The sequence below is a fragment of the Pipistrellus hanaki genome (assembly GCF_964339955.1).
Source record: "Pipistrellus hanaki genome assembly, chromosome: 9".
Taxonomy (NCBI): domain Eukaryota; kingdom Metazoa; phylum Chordata; class Mammalia; order Chiroptera; family Vespertilionidae; genus Pipistrellus; species Pipistrellus hanaki.
The window spans coordinates 77,062,512-77,081,154 of record NC_140511.1 but is presented as its reverse complement, the minus strand read 5'-3'; the positions used below and the strand labels follow the sequence as shown (position 1 = coordinate 77,081,154).

At 51.2% G+C, this 18,643-nt stretch overlaps 1 protein-coding gene across 1 annotated transcript; it reads right to left on the bottom strand.

The window, feature by feature from the left end:
• Positions 1–11,357: 11,357 nt before the first annotated feature.
• LOC311628274 (mammaglobin-A-like) lies at positions 11,358–14,352 on the bottom strand. The gene is made up of 3 exons (XM_084895356.1): positions 14,202–14,352; positions 13,628–13,815; positions 11,358–11,553 (listed from the first exon to the last, which is right to left on the bottom strand). The coding sequence occupies exons 1-3, from the start codon at positions 14,254–14,256 to the stop codon at positions 11,515–11,517; spliced, it is 282 nt and encodes a 93-aa protein (XP_084751482.1). The 5' UTR covers positions 14,257–14,352; the 3' UTR covers positions 11,358–11,514.
• Between the last annotated feature and the right edge of the window lie 4,291 nt (positions 14,353–18,643).

The following is an 18,643-nucleotide window of genomic DNA, read 5'->3' as shown; positions in this document are numbered from 1 at the left end:
GGCCTCAGACTCCGCTCTGCCTCTCACACAGCCCCTCCGGCCTAGCCTGGCGCCTGAGCAGAGAGCTGTCAGCCACAAGCCTTCCCAGGGAAGGCAGAGGCAGGTCCTTGCCAAGGGCCCAGAGGGAGACAGTACCGGCGCAGAAGAGGGAGGAGAGCTACTAGGGAGGGAAGAGGTACCAGCGCTGCCGGGCAGAGCCCTGACCATGGCACCGAGCTCCGTCCTGCTGCCTCTGCACCAGCCCTGGCCGGCGTGGCTGCCCGCGGGAACCGCACTTGCCATCAGTGCTTTGTAGAAGTTCCAGACCGCGGGACCTGACACCCCCAGTCCTGGGCTTGGGGGGCTGGTGCCCCGGGAATGGGAAAGGATTCCTTCTGACCCGTCCCCTCCCCATCTACGTCCCCGGGACCGGAGAAGGTCCTCCGGCCGCCGTGTCTGCGTGGAAGGGACCCTCACCGTCGGGGCAGCAAAGGGCCAGGGTGACTAGCAGCAGAGGCAGGGCCAGCTTCATGGTGCCTGTGGCCGGAGCGCAGCGGAGTCAGCAGGAACCGAGAGGAGCTGGGTGAGCGGCCTGGGAGCTCGGGGCCTTTTGTACCCAGTGAGCCTGCCGGGTGCCGCCCTCAGGGGACCCGCCGGTGCCAGGCCTGGCTTTCAGCCCAACCTTCCACATGGAGGGTTGATGCCATCCGTCACGCCACAGCCCGAGGATGTGGTTGGAGCCAGTCTTCGCTGGCACCTGCACGGCTCCCTGGGGCACCGCCCGAGGCGGGAGGGTGGCCAGTGCACACCCCTCGGTGAAGGGAGCCCCTGGGAGGCAGCTCCCTCCATGCAGCTGTGGCCGCGTTCTCATTTCCTCACCCCGGGCCTGGCTCAGAGAGGGAGTCCCCACTTGTCCCTGCGGGAGAGGAGGGACCCCGAGTGCAGGAGCGATCGGCGTGGCGGGGCCGCCCCTTTGGGGTCCTTGGTGCCCGCTGTGCCAGGGCTGCCGTGGGCACTGCAGGGAGCCAGGTCCGTGGTGTCCCCTTCCCCAGAGAAAGCAGTGCCCAGAGGAAGACGGCCCTTCCACGACCCCTTTGGCCTCGAGCTCCGGGTCAGAGCCCCCACGATTTCTGACCCATCGGCACCCACATGTGCTGGCAGACACTTCCGTGTCAGCCCCGGGGTGGCCTCTTGGGCATCGGGCCCCAGCAGACATGCCCGAAAACCGGTCCTCCGGCTGTGCCGGCCGTGGCAGCTGCTCCATGGGCCAGGGAGGCCACAGGACCCGGAGAAAGGCCGTGGGGCAGGGACAGGGTCACGGACCTGAGGCCACGCAGCGCAGACAGGGTTCTGACCGGTGCCGGGCATGGGGCCCTGAACATAAGGGGGTGCGTGGCCTGAAGGTCTCCCTCATCTGCTCGCCTCTGGGTTTCTGCTCCGTCCAGGGTTCTGGCTGAGGGTGACCTCGTTCCTCACTGCCTGTCGCCTCCTCCTCTGGCAGAAAGCCCCCTGAAGGGCCTAGGCCTGCGGGTTGTGGGCAGCAGGGGCTTGTCCTCATCGCCAGAGGGGACTCACAGACTGGGCAGGTTGGGTCCTGCCACCTCGGGGTGCTAGCCGGCAGCTCACACAGCGCTGAGGATTCTGGGTTGGCGTGTGGGTCTCTCTTTCAAGTGTGGGATGTTTCCCGTGGAGGGGTGGGGGCGGTGAGCAAGAGCCCAAGGTCAGGGCCAGACTCTGGGGGCCAAGCTCAGCTCTGGAGCTTCCCGCATGGGGGTCTCCAGCAGGTGCTGACCTGCCTGCCTCAGTGTCCCCATCTGTAACACCAGGGGGACCCCATGGACGTGTGAGGACCCGGGGTTCATCCAGAACAAAGGCTCGGCACAGTACCTGGCCGTCCATGCCAGCCGTCCGGTTATGCCCTGGAACGGGAAACCGTGAGTGACAGTCACACAGAATAAGCCGCTTCTTCCCCATGGCCAACACCCGGTGGCCTGACCCCCCGGCCAGGAGGATGTGGCCTCTCCTAAGGCTGCTCGCTCCTGCGTGGGCTCTGGATTGACTGGGATGGTGCTCAGTCACCACTAGCTGTCACTTCCCAGTCACCTCCCTGTCTGTCCAATGGACACATGGAAGCCAGGCTGATTGTGACTCTGTGACCTGCACACGGGCACTGGAGTCAGGATGCAGGAGGAGGCAGGGACGGGGATCATGTCCCCAAGGCCCTCGGGGTCTCTGCTCTCTGGCCACAGTAGGATGCGCTGGCCACATGTGCCCCTCCGGTCCCAGGGCCCCTGCAGCGCTCAGGCTCGAACCGGTCTCAGGTGCCTGGGGTGGAGGTGCCTCAGATGTCACCTCTGGGTCATGAGGTTCCCGTGGGCTTGTGCCGTCTCCGCAGCCTCTGGAGACACGGGTCCCCATGGTCTCTCCCGTCACACACCTCCTGTTCCGTGTCACAGGACGGACTTGCCCACATCATGACAGACCCTGCAGGCACTCACTCTTCAGGTACAATTCTGGCACCAATGAGCAAGCGTCATGATGTTGGTGGGACTCTGTGACAGTGGCCTCCTGTCCTCGCTTCCAATGAAATCAATAGGGACTCTTAGCTGTGGCTGACAGCTCCTTAAAAATAATTTTAATATATTTTCATTGCTTTCTGAGAGGAAGGGAGAGGGAGAGAGAGATAGAGACATCCATGATGACAGAGAATCATTGATTGGCTGCATGTCCCACAGGGTCATTGAACAGGTAACCTGGGCATGTGCCTTTGATTGGGAATCAAACCGTGACCTCCTGGTTCATAGGTCAATGCTCAACCACTGCCCCACTATAAGAGCAGTACAGGGCCGCCTGGGAGGGCACATGGTCATTTCTTTTCATTGTTGCCAGATGATACCAAGATGATTGGCAGAGCCGGGTCTAGGATACACATTTCCACAAGATGGCGGGAAGTGTAATCAGCTTGGCCTTCATCAAGCCCAGGTGTCTGCAGGGGTGGGACTAGATATGTAAATCAAAGGATGCTAGGGCCCACTTAAGAATGGAAATAAGTCGGTGGGTGATACTGCCTGGTGTTGGGTATAAAATAAATGTGCTGGGAGGGGTCGTGGTTCGAGCCCTCGTCCTTGCAGCCTCTCCATCAGAGAGGAAGGATGGCGTCCCACCCAGCTCCCAGCTTAAAGTCTATCTCTGCATCTTCTCTCTTTATTTCTATTATTTCCCAATCCCTGGCCACCTCCATTTAGAACCGGTTGTTCATCCCTCTTTCCCTGCGGGATGCTGAGAAGGGAGATCCCTGCTGCCTCGGGCCCCCGCCTTGGCCGGATAATCTCTTTTGTTAATATTTACTGGGCAAACTAAGATTGTTACTAGAAGATTAAATTTGACAGTAAAATAGTCAAGTTTTCAGATTAATTTAAAGGGCTAAATGAAATAAGTGAATATTCAAGAAAATTTCATTATACAAAAAGCTGTTCCTAAAGTGTTAACCAAAATTTCTATTGGTAGTTCATTTCATGGTAAATTTGCTTAACATGACATGAGCCTAAAGCAGTCATATTTTTGTGCAAAAATTAAAATGTAAAGTTATCAAAACTGCATTATAAGAATTTTCCAAAAGCCTCCTAGTAATTAAATTAAAAAGGGGGTGAGGGGAAGAGTGGAAAAATACCATGTAAGAAAATATATCCTGTAAGTAATTTACACCTAGAAAAAAGTTTTACTTTGAAAATTAATTTTCATTTATAATGCTGGTAACAAGGCACCTATGAAAAATCTTATGGTGTCAAAGTAAGTCAAGGGAAAATCATTTGGACAAAAATCAGAAGGATCCCAAGTCTCATTTATAGAAAAGATTTCTTTATGAACCTTTGGCTGAGAATATGTTTATATTTCCAGAAAATTCCTACACCATATGAATTCCTGCAACAACGGATCCCAGAGAGGACCTGACAGGACTGTTCCAGCCACAGAATAAGCAGTGGTCCACAAGAACAGAGGAGAAATAGTCCAGAAATAAAGATGGGGAAGATGCCTTGCCATGCTAGTAGTCTGCACCTGTGCATTGCTGCAGGTTGCCCAGGACCAAGGGAAAGGAAGGTAGGTGTGCACATGCTTCTATCAAGGTTTTGAGAGACCATGTGTGCACACCCTTCTGCATGGAAGTCAAAATGTTTGATGTTTTGTGTTCTACCAGGACCCTGGCTTAGGGGCTTGCTTTATTTCTAACACAGGGAATGGTTACGGCTGCCACATTAAAAGAAATGTTGTCCCTCAGGCATTAACCATTTTTAGAGCTGGATCTAGTTCTGGAAAGGCTGGATCTATTGCAGCAGAAAGTTAAAGGACCTTCACACCCATTATAGTTCAGTAGAAATGAAGGCTCTTATTTATGCCTGGGATTCACAAGATAGCGGGAAGTGTAATCAGCTTGGCCTTTATATCAGCCCAGGTGTTGGCAGGAGGGGGACGAGATATGTAAATCCAGGCATAATAGGCCCTTCTTAAGAATGCAAATAAGTCAGTGATACTTCCTGGTGTTGGGGTATAAAATACATGTGCTGGGAGGGGTCGACGTCCTGGTCGTTGTAGCCTCTCCATCAGGGAGGAACGATGGCGTCTCACCCAGCTCCCAGTTTAAAATCTATCTCTGCGTCTTCTCTCTTTATTTCTATTATTTCTTAATCCCTGGCAGCCTCCACTTAGAACCCGTTATTTCATCTCTCTTTCCGTACGGGACGTGGAGAACGAAGATCCCTGCTGCATGAGGCCCCCTGCAATAACTGTGAGTGGTAGATCGTAGGCCATTTTTGATCCATAGAATTGAGTGACATGGCTCATTCTCTTCCCACTCACACAATCATGGGACAAGCATGTTTGGAGTCAGGCCCCTAAGGATGAAAGCCAGGACTAAAAGGGCTGCCAGGAACCAATTTCAGGATGTAATGATTACAAGAGTTCCATCAAAAGATTGACGGGGCTTCCGCAACTCAACAAGAGTGAGATATACAAAGAGTTTACCTGTAGGAAATGGCTAAAAGGCACTTCCCCCAAACCTGAATAGGATTGTCTGCTGCCAGACAGCTCAGGGCATTTGATTGCCTCCTGTTGGCCAAACACCTGAACAGCTGTAGGCTATTCCCCAAACTGACAATGCTTCTTTTACCCTACCCTTGGAAGTGTATTATCTGCACCTTGCCTTAGGACAATTGTGTTAAATAAATACCATGGGCCCTTAGACAACAGTGAGTCTTTAGCTCTTCAGCTGATGATCCTCTGACCCCCAATGCCTTTCAAAATCACCTTTGGTCTCTGGACTCTTTAATCATCTACACACAGCCCCTTTCTCCAGAATGCTGAACCCTTTGTGAGGCTGGGAAGAGAAGCTCGGCATTATGACGACCAAACGAGGGACACCAATAAAGGGCCTCTGTTTGATCAATAAATAACACCCCCATCGACATAGAACGTGAAACCAGGCCTCCTACAGCGCATTAAGAGACGCATTGATCAACAGCATTTCGCTTTGATAAGAAGCATCAAAAACTGGAAGGTCCCCGATGGGGCCCAGATCAGCAACGTGCCTCTCCTTACACACTCCACAAGCCACGCCACTGCTTCTCCCTGCCCTGTGCACTGAGCCCGAGATCCAGGCCCCAGGCTCCGGGCTCACGCAGGAGTTCTGCACAAGCCCCCTCCCCGCCTTCTTCCCCCACAGACTGTCTACCACAGCACCTGCACCCAGCAATGCTCTGACTTCCTGCCCCAAGCTCTGAGCTGCAGAGGGAGCCCAGGACATGGGCTGAAGGGGATGGGTTGGGCTGGGCCTGAGAGATTGGTCTCCTTCCTCTGCTCCTCTGACTCTCACCAGAACTCAGTCGTCCTGTGGAGCTCAGTGTCCTGTCTTTCTTGAGGGTCAGCAATGAAAGGGAGGCACCCGGCCAGCCTGGCTCAGGGGTTGAGCATCCACCTATGAACCTGGAGCTCACGGTTCCTGAGTTGCCGGCTCAATCCCCAACCCCCACCCTCCTTCCTCCTTTGCACAGAAAGCTGCTCCCTTTAGGGAGTTTCTCCAGCCCCTGCTGGGCCTGCACTACTGCTGAGGTTAAGGCTCAGCAGGTGCCCCTCCAGCTCTGCCTGGAGACTCTTCTCACCAGATGTGGCCACTTTCTCTCCCCCCCCCCCCCCCCCCCGCCTCCACCTTCCTCCACCCTGGGGGGACTTGTTGGGGGACTTGACTGCTTTTTCTTCATAATACCCTGGAGGCCTCAGTTTCGGGCCAGCTGCTCTGTGGGTGTGACTTCGGAAGAGAAACTGGGGGGAGGAGGGGACCACGGAAAGGCCTCTTTGGCCAAGAGAGAAGAGCTGGCCCAGCGGGGTTGGCTCACTGGATAGTGTGGATTTTCAGTGTCTCTACAAATCAATGGGAAAATATCTTCAGGTGAGGATATTTTTTTAAAAAGGAAACAAGAGGAGTCCAAATCCAAATGAAAATCATTTGGAGCCTCTTTGGCCATTGCCTGCAGACAAGAAGCTTAAGACGCCACCTGGTGGCGGGCGGTAGACTGCACGTGTCCAGGGAGAGCCCAGGTTCTGCATAGAATGGCACCCTCTGGTGGGGAGGGTTCACAGTTGCGCTCAGTTTAAGGAAACCTCAGCCTGTTCCCCCTGAGGTCCAGTCCCTCTGGGGACCTGCCTGCCCCTCCTTACCCCACGATTCATGTAAAAGTTCCGACATCCGGAAAATGAGAGCCACAAAGGAAGTCAGTGAAACTACGGGGACCATAAATAATTGAATCAATAATCCAGGGCAAAAGCCAAACTAAGAGACATCCCCACCCGGTAAAGAAGTCCCAACTCCCACTTCCGCCAAGGATCCTACAGCGTGTGGGAGATCCACACGCCCTCCAAGAGCAAGCAGAGGATCCACATGAAATGGAAGTCCACTGGTGAGGATCCAAATGAAATGGAAGTCCGCCAAGGTGGTATGAACTTGAGGGGTCCAGATTCTAGGAAAAGGGCACATTTCCTCTGGGGGCACCTGACAGGCCCCAGGAAGACGTGGTGCAGGATGCTGGGAGGACAAACGGTGGGAGCTGAGAACCGCCGTTCCGAAGGGGAAGGCAGCCATGGTGGTTCCCAGGAGCGGATGGACAGGATCACACACGTGTTGAGTAGGAAGGACACGGAGTCTGTCTGCTCTGACGACTGGTCAGTCATCTCGCCCTGGCGGCCCTTGAAGCGCCGTGGACCCTGCACCCTTTAGCGTGTGCTCGTGGCCGTGTCTTAGAACGGACCTGCCTCCTCGGCAGCAGGTGCAGCCACGCTTCCCACTGCACATCCCCTCACTGACCAGCTGCCCGGGCCCTGGCCGTGTGGTTCCCTCAGTTGCAGCCACGTCCTCTCCATCTCCTGATGCCCAAGGGAACTTCACAGCTGACTGCCAGGCCACTTGGACAGGCAATCACCTGGTATCTGGGCCATTTGAAAACCTTTTGCAGGTGAGGGCTGGGCTCTTATGCCTCCTCTTCTCTCCTAGACTTTCTGGAAGGACGTTTGCATCATGGAAGCCCAGAGGGAGCCGACTACCACGCTCCTGCCCAAGCAGTTTACCCAGCATGCACTGCTGCTCAGCAGACAAAGTAGCCCTCAGCTCAGACGGATCCAGGAAGCAGCTGTACCTTAGGCAACCTGAGCGAAACAGGGACTGGCAGGTGGGCAAGGGAATGGGCTACAGTTAGGGTGGGCTTGGCAACCGTGGATGGGTCCAGTGGAAGCAAGAGAGCCTAGATTGGGGGTGGGGAACCTCTTCCTATGCCAGGGCCATTTGGATATTTACAACATCCCTCATGGGCACACAGAATTATCAACTTTCAAATGAGCCTGCTAACTGGGAGGAAACATTTCATCAACTCGCCCCTAATGCCTTGGCAGGGCGACCAAATGATTTCTGGGCCTTCTACAGCCTGCAGGCCGGACCTTCCCCACCCCTGAGGAACCTGTGTCCTTCACCTTCACTCTGACCAGGTGGAGGTCATTACCAACTCTATTCCATGAATGTGGCTGGTCATTTGCACATTAATGGGAAGGGGCTGGTGGGGGAAATGCCTTATAACAGTGACTTTTAAACAGCAAAAAGTTTTAAATTTAAATTTTTTTTTTACTATAGTTCCTACTTTTTTGCCAGGTGTAAGAAATCCGTGCCAAATATAGAGACACTGTGATTCTGTCCTGTTTTCTTTTAGGAGTTTTATATTTTAAGATTTTACATTTAGTCAGTCCTGTGATTTAAGGTCAGGAGTTAAGTCTGATGTACTGGTGGAGCTGGAGATTTTTTATTATATCCAGTTGTTTCATAACAATTTGTTGAAACCCATCCTTCCCACACAAGATTGCTCGCTGATCCACCGTTGTGAAAAGCCATGTGACCACTAGACAGAGTTCTGTTTCAGGACGCTACAGATCCTTAGATCTGTTTGTTCATCTTTACATCAATACCATGGCGTCCTGACTACTGTAGTTTTGTGATACATTTTGAAGTCATTTAGCATTGCTCCTCCAAATTTTTCTCATTTTTCAAAATTATTTAGGCTATTGTAGGTCCTTTGAAGTTGAATATGAATTTTGCAACCAGATTTTTCATCAACTTGCCAAAATAAAACAAGCCTATCTGGACTTTGGTTGAGAGTGCATCACATTAAACCCATAAATCAGGGGTCCTCAAACTTTTTAAAGTGGGGGCCAGATCACGGTCCCTGAGAGAGTTGGAGGGCCGGACTATATGAACTACTAATTCCTACTGTAACACCTCGGCTGCACTCACTGCCCAAAAAACCTGGCGGGCTGGATCAGACTCCTCTGCGGGCCGCATGTGGCCCGCGGGCCGTAGATTGAAGACCCCTGCAAATCAACTTGGAGGAAACTGACATCTTAAGGATATTGCTTCCTATCCACCAACATTGCGTGTATTCTATGTAGGTCTTCATGAAATCCTCTCAGCAATATTTTGTATTTTACTCTACAGGCCTTTCGTGTCTTTTATTAAGTTTACTAGAGGCCCGGGGCATGAAAATTCATTCATCGGAAGTGAGGTTCTCTCAGCACAACCTGCCCCCTCTCACAGTCTGGGAGCCCTCATGTACTGGTGTCCCTCATTCAGGCGCCAGATGCCGGGGTTCTTTGCCCAGCCTTACAAAGGATTCAGCATTCTGGAGAAAGGGGCTGATGCATAGATTCAAGGAGGAGTCCCAAGACAAAAGATCATTTGGAAAGGCATTGGAGGTCAGAGGAGCTTCAGCTGAAGGAGCTAGAAGACAACTTCCTTGTCTAGGACCCCATACTATTTATTAGCACAATTTGTCCTAAGACAAGGTGGAGTTACACACTTCAAAGGGTAAGGTTTCAAAGCGTATACAGAAGCATTCTCAGTTTGAGGAATAGCCTACAGCTGTTCAGGTGTTTGACCAACTGGAGGCAATAAAATGCCCTGAGCTGCCTGGTAGCAGATAATCGTATTCAGGTTGGGGAGATACTGTTTAGCCATTCCAACAGGTAAACTACATATGTGGCTCACCCTTGAACTGCCCAAGCTCCACCAACCTTTTGGCAAACCTTTTGTGATTATTACATGCTGGAATTGGTTCCTGGCACCCTCAGGGGTGGGAGGCAAATCAGCCATAATGGCAAGGTGATGCCCCCATCACATCTCTGCTGCTGCCACTGCCAAAAGTGCAAGCATTGGCTGGCCCAGGTTAGGTGAGCCTCCGGTGGCCCTGGGCTGATGGGAAGACAACATCTGATGTTTGCCTGTACCTGGGGCCAGCCCAGATTGGCTGGGTGGCTAGGGGGCTGAGGGGACTGGGTGCCATCATCTTTGAGGGCATGGCAGTCAATTAGCATATTCTCTCCTTATTGCCTGTGGGCACTGCCATCTTTGTGAGGGTGTGGCAGTCATAGCACATTCCCACTTTATTAGATAGGATTCCTAAGACTTTTAATAATATTAGACATTATTGTGAATTGAACTTTCTATTCAAGAATATAGAAATATAATTAATTTTTGTATATTTATGTTATATCCTGCAACCATGCTAAACTCCCTTAACCCTTTGGTAGACACTCTGAGATTTTCTACAAGTCATCTCTAAAAATAGTTTTACACTTGAGCTTATTCAAAGTAGTGCTTTCATCTCCATCATTTTTGGCTATTGGTCATTTCTCTCTCTTTTTCCTTTTCAGTCTAGACAGGTGTGTGAATTGTTTTTGAGCTTTTCTAAGAAGCTGCTTTTGGTTTAAATGTTTTCTATAACTTTTTCTCAGTGACATTGATTTCTGCTCCACCTTTGTTATTTCCCTTCTTCTGCTTATACTTTTACTAGAGGCCAGGTCACGAATTCACACATGGCTCGGGTTCTGGGGGAGAAAGGGATGTGAGAGGTTGGCAGGCCAGCCCCGCCCCCTATCGGGATATGGGTGGGCTGGGAAAGGCACCTCAGACACTGACTCTGATGGCACCTTGACCTTGGAGTTTCCAGTCTCAATAAATGTTTGCTTAGTCCTCCTGGTCTATGTAGCTCCTAAAGCAGACTGAGTGGACTAGGACAGTATGTCCAGTCTGTGTCCACTCAGAACTCTGTGCTCGTCAGGTTTAGACGTGAAAACATACAGAAATTTCATCTGAGGTACCATTTACTTTAACTCAGCAACTTTCAGAACGCAGGGCCGTCAGCAGCTCCACCACAATGTCAGCGTCAACTGCAAAGAGACAGGCGCCTCTTCAAACGGCCAGGCCCAGCAGGAGCAAAGGCAACTTCACACAGGCCTCAGAGACCAAGACTATAGGCCCACGAGTTCTCACTAAAGAACTGCATGTGTGTGCCCATGCGTGGGCATGTGTTTGTGTGTTTGTGTGTATGTGTGTGCATATGTGTGTGTGTTGGGTCAGCCATAAGATGTGGGTTGGGGAAAGGGTCTTTTGCCTGCGCCTAGTGGTGTCAGGGGTCCGGGGTGTCTGAAGAAGTGGGAGGGCGTTCAGCCAGGATGCAGCCCTGCTCTGCGGAGTCCCCTGTCTCACTGCTCTGTTCCCGCCGCCCCTCGGTCAGGGACAGGGATCACCCAGAGGAGAGCCCGGCCCTGGGAGAGAATGCAGTTCGGACATGAGGACATGAAGGTCCTGGACCTGAGCTCAGCCCAGAGGGTCCCTGAAAGTGGTGGGGGGCACTTTCACAGGGTCAGGGTCCTGTTGGGCTTTGGATGGTCAGGGGCAGGGCACCCTGCAGATCCCTCATCTCAGCCATGACTCGGTGCCCAGGGCCCAGGGTGTGCACAGCGCAGTGTGGGGAGTCTCCTGAGGCCCATTCAGGTCAGTAAGCAAAGAGAGTGCTGGTTGCAGGCGCTTTATTGAAATGAATGCACAGGAGGTTTCAACAATGTCTTGCGGTTTCAAAATCAAAAGGCCCAGAGGGGAGCTAAGCTGTGGTCTCAGTAGGGGAAAGTTGCTGTCTGGCCATTCTCTGTGGTCCGAGGAAGGTCTGCAGGCTAGTAGGCGTCACACTGCTTGCTGTTGTATATGGTTTTCTGAAAAACAGACAGAGTCACTCCCTCCCACTCTCCCCAAGCCATCAGAAGCAGAAACATGGCCTCTCCCTGTCCTCCGGTCACGGAGAGAGCAGGGCGGGGGTTCAGCCAGGATCTCCCCTTGTTCTGGGGCTCGGGAGGCACAACCTGAGGCCAAGGCCTCGCTGCTCAGACCCGTCCGTCCTCCCCGCCCTCCCGGGGCCCCGGGAGCCGGTCCCTTCGTGGTTCCTCCGCAGTGAACGAGGCCTCCCGTGCCCAGGCCGTGCTGCCCCTGCTCCGTGTCTCAGCCCCGTGTGCATATGCGGGGCTGAAGGCGTGCAGCCTGATGCCAGCCACGTGCTTGTAGCCACGGAGCTGAGGACACTCGCACTCGAGGGGCTTGTTTGACCCCCGTTTGTAAAGAGAAGGCCGTCACCCCCATGGAGGGTGCTGAGGCTTTCAGGTGGAACCACAGTGAAGGACTGTCCCACAAGCAGGACCCTTCCCTTCTCCATGTACAGCTTCGTCTTGTCACGGTCCCCATCTCCAGCAATCTCTCCTCTCGCCAAAGGGCAGCACCAGGCTCTGTGCTTCTCCCTTTCCCTTCCCCCTACCCTGCAGCCACGCTCTGCCTGTGCCTCAGAGACCGGCCACCACACACAGCCCAGCAGTGCCTTTCCCCACATTCCTCAGCTCCTCAGCTCGTCAGCAGCCGGCGTCAGAAAGCACCTCGTCACACACAGTGTGTGACTCTGCTGAGGCCAACTCTCCCCTGGCTGCTCTGGGCTGTTCCCATGGCTCTTTGTGGGGAATGAACACCAGGAAAGAACTGAGCCCTATCTGCTCTAAATAGAAAGACCGACTCATTGTTTACACTGACTCTGGTTTTCAACGATCCCACCGCCCATGGCACTTCTCAGCCACAGTTTCCACTCATGGGCCCTCCTGCTGCCCAGGACATCCAGGCACGCACACCGGCAGAAGTGGTGCTCGAAGGGCCTAGCACCGCGCTCCTGAGAGTGGGCTCTTCATGACGTGTAACTCTCTGCTCTCTTGAGAAAAGTCTTTTTTCAAAAATGTATTTTTATTGGTTTCAGAGAGGGAGGGAGAGAGAGACTGGAATATCAATGATGAGAGAGAATCATTGATTGGCTGCCTCCTGCATGCCCCCTCCTGGGGATTGAGCCCACAACCCAAACAAATGTCCTTGACCAGAATTAAACCCAGGACCCTTCAGTCCCCAGGTCAAAGCTCAATGCCCTGAACCAAACCACCTAGGCAGTGGTTGGCAAACTCATTCGTCAGCAGAGCCAAATATCAACTGGACAACGATTGAAATTTCTTTGGAGAGCCAAAGTTTTTAAACTCAAACTTTTTCTAATGCCACTTCTTCCAAACAGACTCGCCCAGGTCGTAGTATGTTGTGGAAGAGCCACACTCAAGGGGCCAAAGACCTGCATGTGTCTCACGAGCCGCAGTTTGCCAACCACTGGCCTAGGGCTTGAGAAAATACTTTAAAATGCTTTCCTACATGTGTTTCTCACTCTTAAACTCGAGAGTCCTCTCGAGAATCAGAGGTTTGGGGGATAAGGGGTAGGCAGGCCTTTGCCCACATGCTCTCCTCCCCCGTGGACTTTCTCACATACAGTCTCCTCCACATGAGCAGGCACAGCAGCCCCGCCCCTTGCATGGCTCTCCGGATGTCAGACTGTTCACACTCCAACAACCCCATTCGCTGAGATGACATAAAGCGTGACCAACACTTGCTTTCAAGACGCCAGTACTACCCTAGCTGGATGGGCTCAGTGGATAGAGCACTGGCCTGCGGACTGAAGGGACCTGGGATTGATTCCAGTCAAGGGCACATGACGGGTTGTGGGCTCGATTTTCAGTAGTTGACGTGCAGCAAGCAGCCGACCCATGATTCTCTCTCATCACTGAAGTTTCTCTTGCTCTCTCCCTCTCCCTTCCTCCCCAAAATCAATAAAAATACATCTTAAAACATAGTGACTAAAAAAAAGTAGTTAGTAGAGAACTGAGAGCCCACTGGTCCCCAGCCAGAGCAGCCAGAGCGGAAAGAAGAAGCCACCATTACCATCAGCATGTCAACGTTGGTCAGGGTTTCGGCGTCCTGGTCGAGAAAGCACTGCTTAAACTTCCTGAGGGCCTTCTCAGTAATCCCACCAGGGATGTACTCCTCAAGGTCTTGGATGAATTGATCCTCCGACTCTTCGGAATCAATGGTCTTTTCGATCACATCCTCTATTTCTCCGCAGCCAGAACCTGGGAAGAAAGCACACAAAAGCTGGCTCAGATCCGGAGGCACCACCTCCTTGCTGGGCGTAGCCAGGATGATGGCCATCTTCTTACCTCCCAGCAGAGACAGACATTCAGAGACCTTATGGGCAATGGTCTGAGTCCTCCATTCTGGGAGAGCAAACTCCGGGTCTAGGGTGTTCTTAGGCCCCAGGATATCTGCCTCCTTGTCCCGCCTCCTACACCCAATGCCCCCAGCTCCCTGGCTTCCACAGCCCAGAGAGCAAAACTCGACGGAGCCAAGAAGAAGGCAGGGAAATGAGGCGCTCTGGGCTGGGGCTGGGGGAGCAGGAGGTCTGCCCCAGGGGCCCTGACACCTACCTCCCCACAAAGCCTGGTGCCGTCACACTCACCGGCATAGCAGAAAAGGGGGAGGGCGGTCAGCATGAGCACTATCACCAGCTTCATGGCTCAGGCAGCAGCTGTTGGCTGGTCACAAGGACGTGGCAGGGAAGAAGGACTCACTTTGGAGGTGAGAGCCCCGAACCTCCTTTTATTTACCTCGCGGCCACTTAGTCCCTCCCAGAGATGATGGAATGTGTCACGGGATGGACCTGGCATCGGGCCCAGAAAGGATAGGGAGAATCACCTAGAACCCTGCCAACTTATGGTCTGTTTGTAGAAACCAAGGAGTCAGAGCCTTAAAAACCCTCATAGATTTCATAATGGCAATCATGGAAATGAAATTACATAAAATTAATGCTGAAATGCTTGCTAAATACAGTAAGTTACTACAACATTATGCGTCTGTGTTGTCATTCTTGTTTTATTAATATTGGATCCTCATTTATCTCTTCCTCCTCCTCCAGCTTTCCTTCCCCGTCCACCTGTCTCCTCCTCTCCCCTTCTCCCTCTATCCCCTTACTCCTCTCTGTTTTCTTCTGCTTCTTCTATAAGGCACAGAGATCTTCACATTCTCTTCCTAAGCCTCCTGCCTCACCCAGCACCTGGGCTGGGTGCAATACCACCCAGCACCTGTGGAGGGCACACGTTCCTCACCCATGGACTAAGTCAGGTGCCTTTTGCTGGGAAATAGCAATAGCTTCCCACCTTGGTTAAAGGTTGTTTGTACAAACACGATCTCACTTAGTTAAGCCAACTCTAGAAACTTATGAATGTTGTGAATGTAGAAAGTTATGAATGCAGAGTTACATTTTGTTCAGTTTTGTTAGCTTTAGGGTTTTCCTTCCACTCATTCAGGAGATGATGTGAGAAATAGAATCCTTGATGCTTAAGGGAAGCAGCACTGGATGGTGGGAGATATCTGGGTACGTGCAGATGTGGAATTGCATCTTGGATGCCACCGCTAACCACGAGGTGACCTTGGGAAAGACAGTGCAGCTTTTTCCGAGCTGACATTTCCACAACGAGCATTAATGACACCGAGGCGGCTTTTGTATGAGTGCCAGGCACTCCATGTAGAAACCCAGCACAGAGCCTAGGAAGGGTAATCATGACTAACCCACAGGATTCATCTACACATCCATGCATCCATCCAGGCACACATACATACATCCTTTCATCCACGCATCCATCCCTTCATCCATTAATCTATCCATTCACCTATCATCCACTCACCCATCCTTCCATCCATACATTCATCCAATCATTCATCCATCCTTCCATCCATCCATCCACCTATCATCCACTCACCAATCCTTCCATCCATACATCCATCCAATCATTCATCCATCCTTCCATACATCCATCCACCTATTATCCACTCACCTATACTTCCATCCATTCAATCATTCATCCTTCCATCCATCCATCCATCCATCCATCCATCCATCCATCCATCCCTTTAAGCATCCACGTTCATAACAACCATCATTCTCCTAAGCCTGGGTCCTGTGCTCCGTGTCATGGATTCAGATATACAGACAAGGTAGACTGAGACCTTGCACCTGTGCAGCTTAACTCAAACTGGAAGTCAATAAACAAGCTTCCCATTGAAATCTATCTAATAAAAGAGTAATATGCCAATTGCCCACCACTCCAACACACAAAATGGCTGACCCCTATGGTCAAAGATGGTTGCCCCCATGTGGATACCAGAAGGCCACCTCAAGATGGCCAGCAGAGGAGGGCAGTTGGGAGAAACAGGCCTGCAAGGGAGGGCATTTTTGGATGATCAGGCCAGTAAGGGAGGGCAGTTAGGGGTGAACAGGTAGACAGAGGATGGAAGTTGGGGGCAACCAGGCCTGTTGGGAAGGACAGTTTTGGGGATCCAGGCCAACAGAAGAAAGCAGTTGAGGGGAAGCAGGCCTGCAGGTGAGAGCAGTTAGGGGTGACCAGGCTTTCAGGGGAGGACAGTTAGAGATGATGAGGCCTGCAGGAGAGTGCAGTTAGGGGCAATCAACCTGGCAGGCAGAAGCAGTTAGGGACAATCTGGAAGCCAGACAGATGAGCAGTTGGGAGCCAGCAGTCCTAGATTATGAGATGGATGTCTGATTTCCCATTTAGGCTCAATATTACAGATGCTTTCAGGGAACCCAGATTGGAGAGGATGCAGGTTAGGCTGAGGGACACCACCAGCCCCCCTTGCAGGAATTTCATGCGCCGGGCCTCAAGTATGAGATAAAGGAAAGAGATTGTGTCATGAACAACAGAAAACTGCTAGGGCATCATCCTGAAGGAGGTCCCGACAGACAATCCCGGCAGGACTCCGTAGGTTGTGTGCCATTTCCTGCATCAGTGGACAGTGGCTTCTAGGGACCCGCTGGATAGGAGTCTTCTAGAAGCAGCAACAGCAGATACGGAGGCCTTGAGTGCAATGGCACTCGGCAAGGGAAGGGAAGCCTGGAGAGTGTGCCTCTCTGTGTCAGACAGACAGGACGCCTTATGAGAGAGAAAACACTCATCAGTGTAAGTGGTGCCCGCATGGAGCAACCAGACAGCCATCATGGCTTCAAGTAAAGAAAAAGATATGGGTGAGACCCTGAGAGGTGAGCCAATAGTTAATGAATCTTAAATGCACTGTCCTCTCTGTGGGTATTTTGGGGCCCATTTCTTGCATCATTCAGCTGCACCCCAAGTTGCCAAGCACAATATTGACTTAGGAAGATGCTAGGAATAAGGAAGTGGTGTTCTTCTGTGTGCACTCTCTCCCAGTTGGCCGTTGTTGGCCATCATTCCAAAGGAACATGAATGACATCCATAATGATTGGGGACTTCCTCCTTGAACAGGACCCAGGGAGGGCTCTGCTGGTTCCCCATGGGAATGGGCCTGCCCTGTTGTCTTCTGGACATTGGGCCTCCTGGCAGAAGCAACTCCCTGCCATTGACACTGAGTCTGTGTTTCTTTTCTTTTTTTTTCTTTTTTAATAAATTTTGTATTGTTCATATTATTACAAATGTTCCTTCCCCCCCCCCACCATTGCTCTCCTCCACCAGGTTCCCAGCCACCCTCTGCCCTTTCCCCACTCCCCATTGTCCTCATCCATAGGTGCACAGTTTATGTTCAGTCTCTTCCCACATCCCCCTCTCCCCTTTTCCCCAAGAATCGTCAGTTCACTCCCCTTCCATACCTCTGATTCTATTATATTCAACAGTTAATATTGTTCCTCAGATTTTTTTTTAATTTCCTTGGTTTTTAGATTCACTTGTTGATAGTTACGTATTTGTTGTTCATAATTTTTATCTTTATTTACTTTCTCTTCTGAAAGAACCCCCTTCAGCAATTCATATAATTCTGGTTTGGTGGTGATGAACTCCTTTAGCTTTTTTTTGTTAGTGAAGCTCTTTATCTGACCTTTGATTCTGAGTGATAGCTTTCCTGGATAGATTATCTTTGGCTGTAGGTTCTTACTATTCATCACTGTGAATATTTCTTGTCATTCCCATCTGGCCTGCATGGTTTCTGTTGAGAAATCAGCTGACAATCGTATAGGTGCTCCTTTATAGGTAACTACCTTCTTTGCTCTTGCTGCTTTTAATATTCTCTCTTTGTCTTTTGCTCTTGGAATTTTAATTATGATGTGTCTTGGTGTGTTCCACTTTGGATTCCTTTTGTTTGGAGTTCTGTGTGCTTCCTGGACTTGTAAGTCTAATTCTTTCACCAGGTGGGGGAAGTTTTCTGTCACTATTTCTTTCAGTATGTTTTCAATATCTTGCTCTCTCTCATCTTCTGGGACGCCCATAATTCTGATGTTGGTTTGCTTGAAATTGTCCCAGAGGTTTCTTACATTATCTTCAATTTTCTGGATTCTCTTGCCTTCTAGCTTCTGTGGAGGAGTGCCTTCTGGCTCTTTATGTTCCAACTCTTTGACTTGATTCTTGCGATCTTCCATTCTGTTTTTAGGAGTCTGTATAATATTTTTTATTTCAGACAATGATCCCTTTTATTTCTTGTTGATCCCTTATCATTTCTTGTTGATCCCTTATCATTTCTTGTTGATCCCTTGTCATTTCTTATTGATTCCTTATTAATTCTAGTTGATCTCTTTTCATATCCTCATAGGTCTTATCCATCTTTTCTAGGAAATTCTTGAAAAACTTTATAAGCGTAGATTTGAACTCTATATCCAGTCGCTTTTTGTCCTCCATTTCTTTCGTTTGTGATCTATTTCGTTGTCGCATTTCGCAGCTACAGATGGGACGGGGTTTCAGGGTGGAGCCTACAGCCTTGGCTTCCGTCAACCGCGCCCCATTCGGTCTCAGTAATCCCCAGGGTCCTTCAGTACTCGCTACAAGCGCCTCTGAGAGAAAGGTGCCCTCGATTTTCGCCTGCTACCAAACAGTCTAGGCTCTCCCCCAATGAGCCCGGTATTGGGGTTCAGTTCAGTTGGAAGTG

What these genes read in the sequence shown, in the direction of transcription:
- LOC311628274 (XM_084895356.1), bottom strand. Translation starts at nt 14,256, where the DNA reads ATGAAGCTGGTGATAGTGCTCATGCTGACCGCCCTCCCCCTTTTCTGC. An exon ending in CCCCCTTTTCTGCTATGCCG is followed by an intron (nt 13,816 to 14,201) that starts GTGAGTGTGACG and finishes CTTTCTTCCCAG; the next exon opens with GTTCTGGCTGCGGAGAAATA. An exon ending in CCAACGTTGACATGCTGATG is followed by an intron (nt 11,554 to 13,627) that starts GTAATGGTGGCT and finishes TCTGTTTTTCAG; the next exon opens with AAAACCATATACAACAGCAA.